Source organism: Haliotis rufescens, unplaced genomic scaffold, assembly GCF_023055435.1.
Source record: "Haliotis rufescens isolate VD_foot unplaced genomic scaffold, xgHalRufe1.0.p SCAF_3, whole genome shotgun sequence".
NCBI classification, from domain to species: domain Eukaryota; kingdom Metazoa; phylum Mollusca; class Gastropoda; order Lepetellida; family Haliotidae; genus Haliotis; species Haliotis rufescens.
The window spans coordinates 64,244,993-64,258,155 of NW_025964001.1; the positions used below are offsets into that span (position 1 = coordinate 64,244,993).

Consider the following 13,163-nt stretch of genomic DNA (forward strand, 5'->3'; position numbering starts at 1 on the left):
TTTATGGTACGAAAATATGACAAACACCGGCTGTATCGTTAATCAGTGACCCGATTTCACAACTGCCCGGCTGCAATGGCGCTCTAGATCTAACTGCTGAAAAGGGTGAGTATTGATGTGAACTTATGTTTTAGCAGTTTAGAAGTACCAGTAAGTCACTTATCATCACGCTCTGAACTAGACAGATGTTTCCTTGGCGACACTGCCGATCTTCCGCTTAGCGTGGTGGTGTGTGCACGCAGTGTGTCAAGGTGTATGGGGCCCTAGAAGGGTTTGGCCATAAAAGGCAACTACGCTTGTCGTAAGAGGCGACGAACGGGATCGGGTGGTCAGGCTCGCTGACTTAGTTGATGCATGTCATCGTCTCCCAGTTGCGTGATTCGATGCTCATGATGTCAATCACTGGATTGTCTGGTCCAGACTCGATTATTTACTGACCGCCGTCATAAAGCTGTTATATTGCTGATAGCGGCGTTAAACAAAAAATACACAAACAAACAAAGCATCCCCTGTGCATGTAAGCGATCTCTGTAGTTGTATTCCATCAGAACTTTCCACTTGAGTCTCGGCAGCAGGTTCCGGCACACTTTCCGTGGTCTTCCCTATCTCAGGTTTAACATTCCGACATAACTAATATTCTACCATGAATTTGACCAATCGGAATCGAAGTAATTTCCATTCAGGGGTATCAAATCCACATAACCACCTCTGACTGAAGCTACTTCTTTCTCAGTCACTGTCAGATGGAATTTTTAAATAATATGTTTCTTTGTTTGTTGTTTAACGCCGCACTCAGCAGTATTCCAGGTATATGACGACGGTCTGTAAAAGATCGAGTCTGGACCAGACAATCAAGTGATTGATATCTGCTGGGATCGATGACATGCATCAACCAAATCAGCGAGCCTAACCACCCGATCCCGTTAGTCGCCTTTTACGACAAGCAAAGTCACCTTTAACGGCAAGCATGGGTTGCTGTTCAAAGACCTATTCTACCCCGGATCTTCACGGGTCTTAAACAATATGTACAAATACAGGTTATAAATTCGGATGTACGGTTACTACACTATACAAAGTATGTGTGGCAATACAATTGGGTCAGAAAACACAATAGAAATTTACTAAGACAGTGCGGATATGGTTCCAACTACAATTTAGCGCGGTATTTATTTGTTTGTTTGTTGTTTAACGCCACAATCAGCAATATTAAAGCTATATGACGGCGGTCTGTATATAATCGAACCTGGACCAGACAATCCAGTGATTGGCATCATGAGCATCGATCCACGCAATTGGGATACGATGACATGCATCAACCCAGTCACCGAGCCTGACCACCCGATCCCGTTAGTCGCCTCTTATGACAAGTATATACGCCTTTAACGGCAAGCATAGGTTGCTGAAGACTTATTCCACCCCGGATCTTCACGGGTATTAGCGCGGTTAGACGTACAGGTAGCCTAGTTATACACAGTAAACACAGTATGTGTATTATGTTTTGCTGCTCAATAATCCTTTTACATGTATTGGCTACCTGATTTTTTATCAATATTTGGTTGATACGTATTTTATTCTGTGCTGTGTGACAGTACGATGTCACGTGACGGGAAGCGCGTGCTCTGTGTGGGCCTGGTATGTCTGGACATAGTGAAGATTGTGGCAGACTACCCCCAGGAAGATTCCGCCCAACGGTGAGTACACACCCCATCTCATCATCAGTGAGGGAGTGAGTATGGTTTTACGCCGCTTTTAGCAATATTCCAGCAACATCACGGCGGGGGACACCAGAAATGGGCTTCACACATTGTACCCATGTCGGGAATCGAACCCGGGTTTTCGGCGTGACGAGCGAACGCTTTAACCACTAGGCTACCCGACCGCCCCTTTCATAACAGTGAGTGAGTGAGTGAGTGGTGTTTTACGCCGCTTTTAGCAATATTCCAGCAACATCACGGCGGGGGACACCAGAAATGGGCTTCACACATTGTACCCATGTCGGGAATCGAACCCGGGTTTTCGGCGTGACGAGCGAACGCTTTAACCACTAGGCTACCCGACCGCCCCTCATCATCAGTCAGTGAACAGGATTGTACGGTGGCCCATAAGGGACATGGAGCCTGTTTTTCAATATTTTGACATTTCACTTACTGTTATCGTAACCTTTTGCAAATTAACACGATTTGTCATACAAACATATGAGAAATCATGTATAAAGAAGATATTGAATCGCTGAAAAGTGAAGCGAAAATGTCAAAAGCTAAAATGAAAATGTCAAAAACAAAAACGAAAATGTCAAAAACTAAAATGAAAATACAGAAAACCATTTCCACCGCGGTGATAATATTTACACAGCGGTGGAAATAGTTTTCTGTATTTTCATTTTAGTTTTTGACATTTTCGCGTTTGTTTTTGACCTTTTCGTTTTTGTTTTTGACATTTTCTTTTTAGTTTTTGACATTTTCGCTAAACATTTCAGCGATTCAATAGCTACTTGAAAGTACAACTACGGGGTCAGCCTTGACCACGTGGTGGTGTGTCCGGACATGTCCTGCCCGCTGTCCCGCTGTCAGTCGCTGTCAGTCGTCATCGTCAACACCCGCAACGGCTCCAGAACAATACTGCATACTAACAAGTCAGTCAAAATGCAAACAATACTGAATTTAGTATTCAGTCAGTCAAATCCCTACTACCTAGTGGGTATTCCCCACCATCCCGTCTTGTCCAGAAAAAGCCCCCACCATCCCGCGTTGTCCAGAATAACCCCCCACCATCCGGTCATGTCCAAAATAAGTCCTTAATGTCCCGTGTTGTCCAAAATACCACCATGTTGTAAGAGCCGACTAATTAAAAGAGGTGGTTTCAATGTTGAAATTATTGATTGCCTTCCTGGCCTTGGTCGATGTTCATACCAATATTAACTGACCCGTGAAGATGGGGTAGAATAGGTCTTCAGCAACCCATGCTTGCCGTAAAAGGCGACTATGCTTGTCGTAAGAGGCGACCGACGGGATCGGGTGGTCAGCCTCGCTCACTTGGTTGATGCATGTCATCATATCACAATTGGGTGGACTGATGCCCATGAGGTCATTCACTGGATTTTCTGGTCCAGGCACGATTATTTATAGACCGCCGTCATATAGCTGGAATATTGCTGAGTGTGGCGTTAAACAACAAACAAACAAACTAGTATTAACTTTTGTTCCTGGCTCAGATTAGTTACAGGCCAGAAATGGGCTTCACACATTGTACCCATGTCGGGAATCGAACCCGGGTTTTCGGCGTGACGAGCGAACGCTTTAACCACTAGGCTACCCGACCGCCCCTCATCATCAGTCAGTGAACAGGATTGTACGGTGGCCCATAAGGGACATGGAGCCTGTTTTTCAATATTTTGACATTTCACTTACTGTTATCGTAACCTTTTGCAAATTAACACGATTTGTCATACAAACATATGAGAAATCATGTATAAAGAAGATATTGAATCGCTGAAAAGTGAAGCGAAAATGTCAAAAGCTAAAATGAAAATGTCAAAAACAAAAACGAAAATGTCAAAAACTAAAATGAAAATACAGAAAACCATTTCCACCGCGGTGATAATATTTACACAGCGGTGGAAATAGTTTTCTGTATTTTCATTTTAGTTTTTGACATTTTCGCGTTTGTTTTTGACCTTTTCGTTTTTGTTTTTGACATTTTCTTTTTAGTTTTTGACATTTTCGCTAAACATTTCAGCGATTCAATAGCTACTTGAAAGTACATTTTCAATGTTTCGGTTGTTTTTATACATAATTTATCACATAATGGTATGACAAATTTTGTTAATTTGCAAAAGTAAGGATAAGAATTTATGGACGAACAACTTCTTTATTACAATTAAGAGCGACGTTTCGGTGTAGGTTCTATCACCGCTCTTAATTGTAATAAAGAAGTTGTTCGTCCATGAATTATTATCCTTACTTAGTACTCCAATTTCTAAATGCCTATCAAAGAAATTTGCAAAAGGTTACGATAAAAGTAAGTGAAATATCAAAATATTGAAAAACAGACACCAGGTCCCTTATGGGCCACCGTAGGATTGTTCCCGTCGTCGGCGATGTCATGGTAACAATCGGAAAGACCTGCAAGTGTAGTGTTTGAATTTGAATCGGTTGGGATTGAGTGAGTGAGTGAGTGAGTTTGATGTAACGCCGCTTTGAATATCACGGCGTGTTAGTTTGGTGTGGGAGGAAAACCCGAAGTGATGCAGGCCTCAACACGGGTATGAAACCCGCAAGCACGGATCGACAAACCTAGACATATAATCGAAGCGAATGTAGGATTCGAACCCGCGATCATAGGTTTCTGGTACGAAGGGGCGAATTCCGGCGCCTCAGACAACTGGGCCTTCGTACCATTTGGGATTGAAACTCTTCAGTCTTTCCTTGATCCAGTCAAATACCTTTGTGCCTCCCGTGTGCGACCATAGAATTTGCCAGGTCGTCGTTGGAAGCCCAAAGGAGGCAGAATGGTTGCCTAGGTCGTTCCAAGGTGGCACACGGGAGGTTGAGACGTCGCCATGGACTCCATGGTCGCCGTGAAGTTTTGAACATGTTCAAAACAGTCGCACAAAGGTCGCCGAGGAGGTTGGTTGCTCAAAGGTGGCACAAAGGTCGCAGCCCTGTGTAATGGGGCCTTTACGGAGGCTAAAGTATATTTATTTCTGTCACGTTTTTAATGGTAGAACATGTGCTGTTTTGGCTAAGTTTGTCAATAAACGCCAACAACTGAGAGGATGATATGGATCCTGCCGGGGTCCATGCAGGAAATAAAAGTACTAAGTACCCATGGTCCGTAGTATCGTGATATACCATCCGTAAAAGTTGACTCTGCTTATCAAAAGAGGCGACTAACGGGATCGGTTGATACTTGTCATCGTATCCAAGTTGCGTAGATCAATGCTCATGATGTCAATCACTGGATTGTCTGGTCCAGATTCTATTTATTTACAGACCGCCGTCATATAGCTGTAATATTGCTAAGTACGGCGTTAATCAACAAACAAAATTTTATTTGCTGGTAATATATTGCCCATTTGTAGTTTTTTTCGTAGATTGATAATGCACTCTTTTAAATGTTCTGAACTAGTCCTAAATCGAAGCTGTGATAATCTAGTTACTTTACTGTCCATCGAAGACAGGTTTTTATCCAGTCTAAACACACACACGTATAACTTCTGGTAACGATATGACTGAAATATTGTCGATGGTAACTCACTCATTCACTAACATGTAACTATGACCGTCTCAAACAATGCATATAAATTATTATATTTAATAGGATGTACAGTTTCATACGCGCGATGTCACAATTTTCTATTCTGTTATTGAAACCACGCTATACAATATAAGCGTTAACAGTAAAGTAAATAGGCGGAAACCAAAGCGTTACAAGAGCTGTGGGAAATATCACATGTTAATATTGTTTGTCACAGGTGTTTGGATTGCGCATGGCAACGTGGTGGCAACGCATCAAACACGTCATCAGTTCTGGCGTTACTAGGGCAACCAGTGGAATATTTCGGAACGGTAGCACAATCTCAAGAACTAAGGTAATGCTAGCGTTAAAATCAATGTGTTGAATAGATGCGTTTTTCAATTAAACGAAACGACAGCATTTACAGTACTAAACGAACTAGTTGTAATACTAGTAATCAAACTATTCAGCATTCAAGGAATAATGGTCACTTCTTTGAGACAAATATGTGACACAGAACTAATGGGGTAGACTTGCAAAAGTCTCAAAGGCAGAAATTCTTAATTTAAATCATAATTTCTAGATTATCCCTATAAAAGACTGGAGTCCTCCAATGCTGTACTGAAAGAAAAGTTCATGGATGTGTAGTAATTCTGTATACTACTACTACTACTACTACTACTACTACTGCTGCTGCTGCTGCTGCTGCTGCTGCTGCTGCACCAATGAATATAATATTATAAGGGAATGTGAACTACGACAATCCCAACTTTCCCGTGGGATCACATATTGTCCAGGGCCCTGTTCCACAAAGCGATCTTAGCGCTACGATTGTCATAAGCCCATGTTAAAATAAGAGATTTACGATCGTCTTAGCGCTAAGGTCGCTTTGTGGAACGGGAGCCATAGCATCAACCAAAGTGACCACCCGACCCTAGTTTAGTTCTTCAGTGCGTGCTGTGTATACTGGGGACTCTCGGCCGTGGAATCTTCCACAGTGTTGGCTGAAAAATATTACGTCTCCAGGCGAATATTTTGTTGCCAGGTTTCTCAGGGAGGATTTTGCCAGCTACGGGGTCAGCCTTGACCACGTGGTGGTGTGTCCGGACATGTCCTGCCCGCTGTCAGTCGTCATCGTCAACACCCGCAACGGCTCCAGAACAATACTGCATACTAACAAGTCAGTCAAAATGCAAACAATACTGAATTTAGTATTCAGTCAGTCAAATCCCTACTACCTAGTGGGTATTCCCCACCATCCCGTCTTGTCCAGAAAAAGCCCCCACCATCCCGCGTTGTCCAGAATAACCCCCCACCATCCGGTCATGTCCAAAATAAGTCCTTAATGTCCCGTGTTGTCCAAAATACCACCATGTTGTAAGAGCCGACTAATTAAAAGAGGTGGTTTCAATGTTGAAATTATTGATTGCCTTCCTGGCCTTGGTCGATGTTCATACCAATATTAACTGACCCGTGAAGATGGGGTAGAATAGGTCTTCAGCAACCCATGCTTGCCGTAAAAGGCGACTATGCTTGTCGTAAGAGGCGACCGACGGGATCGGGTGGTCAGCCTCGCTCACTTGGTTGATGCATGTCATCATATCACAATTGGGTGGACTGATGCCCATGAGGTCATTCACTGGATTTTCTGGTCCAGGCACGATTATTTATAGACCGCCGTCATATAGCTGGAATATTGCTGAGTGTGGCGTTAAACAACAAACAAACAAACTAGTATTAACTTTTGTTCCTGGCTCAGATTAGTTACAGGCCTCTGACCCCTACATTAGATACTTCACTACTGTCAGTCGTTCTACTGTTTGTAGTACGTGTTTCCCAAATTTTGAACGCGAATATTAATCTAGAATTATGTATATACAGAACTAATATGTGAAATCAGTTTTGTTTTGTTTGTTTGTTTGTTTTTTAACGCCGCACTCCAGCTATATGACGGCGGTCTGTAAATAATCGAGTTTGGACCAGACAATCCGATGACTGATATCATGAGCATCGATCCACCCAATTGGGATACGATGACATGCATCAACCAAGTCAACGGGCCTGATCACCCGATCCCGTTCGTCGCCTCTTACGTCAAGCATAGTGAAATTACTCAGTGAAATTCCTCCCACAGTTATCATTGCATACAAAGTTACAACACGGTACCCACTTCCACATAACAAAACCATTACTGTCGTATGAGTGACGTTGTATATTTGTATGGTTCACAAGGGGTCCAGTTTGGGTGGACGGCGTCATGCTTGATTGAGTTAAGCAAGCTGCCTGACGGGGGAAACGTGCTTGTGGGGTGATTGGAGTTTGAGTTGGCTTGGTAACTGATTGGTGTTGGCCGATCAACCTTTTGTTGTGTGCTGAAGTAGATAGCTTACTTGGAAATTTGTTTACTATATGAGGGCATGTTATCGAACAGAAAAGGAAGGAAAAAGAATTGGAGAGGGAGAAATATGGTATAACTGAACGAGGGCAGTTCAGCCCAGCGTTATGTCCGGAGACAAAGTTAGACGGTCATGTCGACGCTTCGAAGGAGGAAACTGTTGTTACCCAGTTATCCTGTGAACTGTGATATATAGGTTTGGAACTATGTGAGATTGAATACGTTGGGAATGTGATGTCAAGAAATCTGAGGTGACTATTATCTATACAGCACATTTGCCATATTGCTTTGCCTAAATAGATTTGTATATGAGTGCCTTGCCCAGTAACTGAGAATGGTTTTATATTTATCTTTGTTTTAATTATTAAATCTAGCTTTAAACTTCAGAGATTGTTGTGTGATTGTTGTAATAGTTATTTGTGGTATTAGCGGGAACCCCTGCCGTTCATACCACACGTAACAAATGGGGGCTCGTCGATTTATGAACCTATTTAAATCATAAGGGGTTAAATTCTAAGTGAGAAACATATTTCTGTTATTTACTTCCCTCCTATAATCATTATTCGAAAAGAAAAGTCTTGAAGATCACAACAATCTTTTTTTTTATGTGTCATACATGTATATCATGTCAGTAGCATCATGAGTTTTATACCTAGTGAGTTTATGCAATCAGTAACTCAAACCAAATTTAAAACCTTGTCAAAGGCAGAGCTTAAGCTAGTAGCCGAGTATCAGACATTAGAATAGATGAGACAGCTAAAAAAGATGTCATTCAGAAAGTATTGTGGGGAAAATTAGTCAGCAAAAACTTAGTTGAGGAGAAAGACACATTGGATGTATTTGAGAGTGAGAAAGTTGCTAAGATGCAATTTGACAGGGAAATAGAATTGCTGAAAGTAAAGAGAGAAATAGAGAGAGAAAAACAAGAATATGAACGTGGAAAACAAGAGTCTGAACGTGAGAGATATGAACTTGAAAGACAAGAAAAACAATGGGAGCATGAGCGCGAGATGGAAAAACTAAGCAGAGGGTGTGAATTAGGGAGGACTAGAAATAGAATTGTTGAACAGGAAGAGGACATTGCCCAATTTATTAGGTTTGTTCCTCGCTTTCGCGAAAGTGAAATAGACACTTATTTTGCTCATTTTGAAAAAAAACAGCAAAAAAATTAAAGTGGCCTAGACATTGTTGGACTTCTTTATTACAAAGTGCACTAGTGGGTAAGGCTGAGGAGGCCTATGCAGCATTATCTGTGGAGGAAAGTGCAGAGTATGAAGTTGTTAAAAAAAGCCATTTTAAGCGCTTACAAACTTGTTCCAGAGGCATATAGGCAAAAGTTCAGAAATTACACACAAAAAAATGAAAATCAAACCCATGTTGAGTTTGGTATGGTCAAGGAGATTCATTTTGACAGATGGTGTGCATCCGAGAACGTAGGTGGAAACTATGACAAACTGAAACAATTAATGTTGATTGAAGAGCTCAAAAGGTGTAGTTCAACTGATGTGAATGTGTTTTTGGATGAGCATGATGTAAAAACGTGGCGGGAAGCGGCTACGTTAGCAGATGGGTACACACTCACTCACAAAAGTGTATTTTCAAGAAATTTTCAGTCTAGAGATTATCATGGCGGAGGTCGTGGTCGTGGCAACAATTATTCAGATCGAAAATTTCAGTCCAGTTATCAAAGCCATGGGAGTGGTCGCTCATCCTATGGTCAGTCGTGTCAGGGTCAGTCCGATCACAAGTCTGTGAATAATGGTGGACAAAGTCGTGGTCAGTCATTCACGGGTTATTCCAATTGCAATTCTGATCGAGGTCAGCAATTTCAAGGTCAGCAGTTGCAAGGTCAGCGTAGAGAGTTATTTTGGAGATCGTGGTGGTAACCAAGGTTACAGTGGTAAATCTCACTTTGCTAGTAACTCAGGTAGTCTGGAAAATGGACATGGTAGCTATGCTAATGGTAGGAAAAATCAAACTCAGAGTGGGGGACCCCAAGGTCATGGTAGCGCCGCAGTGTTTAGTAAGACACCTAGTAGTTTACTCAGTCAGGACATACCTGTTGTTGAGTCCAAGGATGAAGTGAAAATGGATAGGTCTAAGGCAACTTACGATCCTTTCATGTCTAAAGGTGAGATCATGATAGGCAGTGGCGATCCAAAGGCAGTCACTATTCTCAGGGATACAGGTGCATTACAAACTCTCATACTGGAAGGTAAAGTTCCTCTATCAGAAGAAACTTATACAGGAACAAGTGTAATCATGCAAGGTATAGAATGTGGTGTTGTCCATGTTCCTCTTCATACTGTAGAGTTTGAGTCAGAACTTGTTTCGGGAACAGTTGTTAGATCACAACTTCCGGTGTCTGGTGTTGATGTTTTGTTAGGAAATGATCTAGCTGGAGGTGAGGTTAAACCTAAGGTTTCAGTAATCAGCGCTGACCCTGTTATGTGTGATGAACCTACGATTTCTGTGGATTCAGTTAGTGATGAAAGTTCAGACACAGCTCAGGTTTTGGATTAGGACATGGTAAAAAGCATTGATTTATACCCCGCATGTGCTGTTACTAGAGCTATGGCTAGGAATGAAGTTCAGTCAGAGAATGTAGAGTTGCCAGTTGAAGTTCAGTCAGAGGAAATAGATCTGCCAGTTGAAGAAGGCCATGTAGATTTGTCAGAAACTTTTAGGTGTGGATTGGATGATGTAGGAGCTAGGCAAGTTATGGATCCTGGTGTAGAATCACAAGATGGTGTTGAATTTAAAGGTGTGTGGTCTAGAGAGGAACTGATTCAGAAGCAAAAGGCTGATAGTGAGTTGGTAAAGTTTAGGCAAATGGCTTTGTCTGTGAAGGAGATAGAGAATATACCTGTGGGGTATTACTTGGATTTGGATATTTTGATGAGAAAGTGGAGACCGCCTGACGTTCCTGCAGATGAGTTTTGGCGTGTTCAACATCAAGTTGTAGTACCACAGTGTTATCGTGAGGAAATCCTCAGTCTAGCACATGATTCACCGTTAGCAGGTCACTTAGGTGTTAACAAAACTTACCAGAAGTTGTTGAACCATTTCTATTGGCCAGGTATACAAAATGATGTAAGGGAATACTGTAGAACTTGTCACACTTGCCAGTTGGTAGGTAAGCCAAATCAAACAATTCATAAGTACCCTTTAAAACCCATTCCAGCGTTCGGGGAACCATTCAGTAGGGTACTGATCGATTGTGTAGGGCCATTACCAAAGTCAAAATCAGGGAATAAGTTTTTGTTAACAATCATGTGTACATCTACCAGGTTCCCTGAGACCATTACATTGCGTAACATTAAGACAAAAACTATTTGTGAGACTTTAACCAAGTTTTTCACAGTATTTGGATTACCGAAGGAATTACAATCAGATCAGGGTTCGAATTTCATGACGAATCATTTTAAAAGTCTTATGTGTGAGTTAGGGGTCAGACAATTTAAATCCAGCCCATACCATCCAGAGTCTCAGGGAGCTTTGGAGAGATTCCATCAGACCTTAAAAACCATGCTAAGATGATACTGTATGGACCATGATAAGGACTGGGATAAGGGAGTTCCTTGTGTACTTTATGCATCCAGAGAAACTATGCAGGATTCGCTAGGGTTCAGTCCTTATGAGTTAGTGTTTGGAAGGCAGATGCGAGGTCCTTTGAAACTGCTAAAGGATAAATGGTTGAATGAAAGTTCAGAAACAAACATCTGGCAGTATGCGTCCGACTTCAAAGAACGATTGATTGCAAGCGAGTTAGCGAAGCAAACTTACAATCGAGCCAAGAAAAGATGAAAGAATGGTATGATAGAAAGGCAGTCCATCTTGAATTTTACCCTGGTGAAAAGTACTAGTATTGTTACCTCTGCAGGGAAAACCACTTCATGCCAAATATTCAGGACCATATACAGTATCAAAGAGAGTTAGTGACACTGATTATGTGATCAATACTCCAGGTAGACGTAGGTCTAGTAGGTATTGTCTTGTCAACATGATAAATAAATACCATGAAAGAGGACAGAATAGTGTACCTATGTGTGTGGGGAATGTCAGTGAAAGTCAAAATGAAGAACAATTTCACTTTGAAGGTGCTGATGCACCGGCAGTTAAATTAAACAATTCTGAAATTTTGAACAATTTGGACGAGAAACTATCCCATATGATCGGTAGTGAGAAACAGGAAATGAAAGGGTTGATTATGGAATTTGAAAATCTTTTTCCTGTCACACCATCTCGCACAAACTTGATTGAGCATGATATAGACGTGGGGGAAGCTCTTCCAGTTAAGCAACATGTTTATAGGTGTAATCCAATCAAACTAGAGCAGTTGAGAAAAGAGATAGATTACATGTTGACGAATAACATCATACAGCCTAGCAATAGTCCGTGCATCCTAGTGAGTGAGTGAGTGAAACTAGTAGTTAGCCATAAAAATATAACACCATACGTAACAATACAAGATAAAAACGAGCTATAGATCGCCAGCCACTGAAGAGAGATCACCATGCTAGGGTCCACGGGAACTTACAGTACTTTTTCTACCTGAATGGATCCCAGGCGGATTTACATAATCCCTTCAGCTGTTGGCGATGGTTGACAAATTTAGCAAACATTAAAATAACACATATGCTACGATTAAAAACGTGGTAGAAATAAATATACTTTGAAAGACGTAGTCTTACATACCCTCTCAGGGGGACAATAATTTTACACTACTTCAACCCCCTTCGAGGATATAGCCACTAACAATCTCAGTTACTGATTTATTTTACCAATTGTAAAAGTTAATTTGTTTATTTACAAAGCATAATGATCAAAATTTATTAAACAATTCGATTTCTTTTAAAAAACTAAGAATAAAATGAGAACTTACCCGGTCACGTGGTAGGTCAAGGTCAAGTAAAGCCAGTTCAAGCCAAAGTCGAGGCGATTGTGAATTTTCCAGAACCTAGAAACAGAAAACAACTAATGAGTTTTCTAGGAGTGGCGGGATATTACCGCAGGTTCTGTAGAAATTTTGCCCAAGTAGCATCGCCTTTGACAGGTTTGCTTCAGAAGAACATTTTTTTTCACTGGAAAGAACAACTTCTTTGAGTGGCATTTAGAAAGAACAAGAAGAAGAAGCGTTCAAGAAAGTCAAAGCCATATTAACGAACTCCCCAGTGCTGATAGCTCCTGATTACCAGAAACAATTTACCATTTATGTGGATGCGTGTGACCTTGGTGCGGGGGCAGTGCTACAACAAGAAGATGCCATGGGTATTGAACACCCTATATGTTACTTCAGTAGGAAGTTTAACAAACACCAAAAGAATTCCACCATCGAGAAAGAGACACTTGGACTAATACTGGTATTAGAACAATTCGCCATATATGTGTGCACAACAGTGTGGCCAGTGTTAGTATACACAGACCACAATCCACTTGTGTTTGTCAGCAGAATGAAAAACAAGAACCAGAGACTGGTGAGGTGGAACATTGCTGTAGAAACAAACAACCTGGAAATTATGTATATCAAGGG

At 41.4% G+C, this 13,163-nt stretch overlaps 1 protein-coding gene across 1 annotated transcript in view; it reads left to right on the forward strand.

The window, feature by feature from the left end:
* LOC124132401 (ketohexokinase-like) overlaps window positions 1–13,163 on the forward strand; it is a 23,154-nt gene continuing 9,991 nt past the window's right edge. The window contains exons 1-4 of the mRNA XM_046496306.2: window positions 1–105; window positions 1,590–1,691; window positions 5,474–5,590; window positions 6,281–6,415. Coding sequence (XP_046352262.2) covers window positions 1,594–1,691; window positions 5,474–5,590; window positions 6,281–6,415 — 350 coding nt within the window. The 5' untranslated portion in view covers window positions 1–105; window positions 1,590–1,593. The remainder of the gene's footprint in view (window positions 106–1,589; window positions 1,692–5,473; window positions 5,591–6,280; window positions 6,416–13,163) is intronic.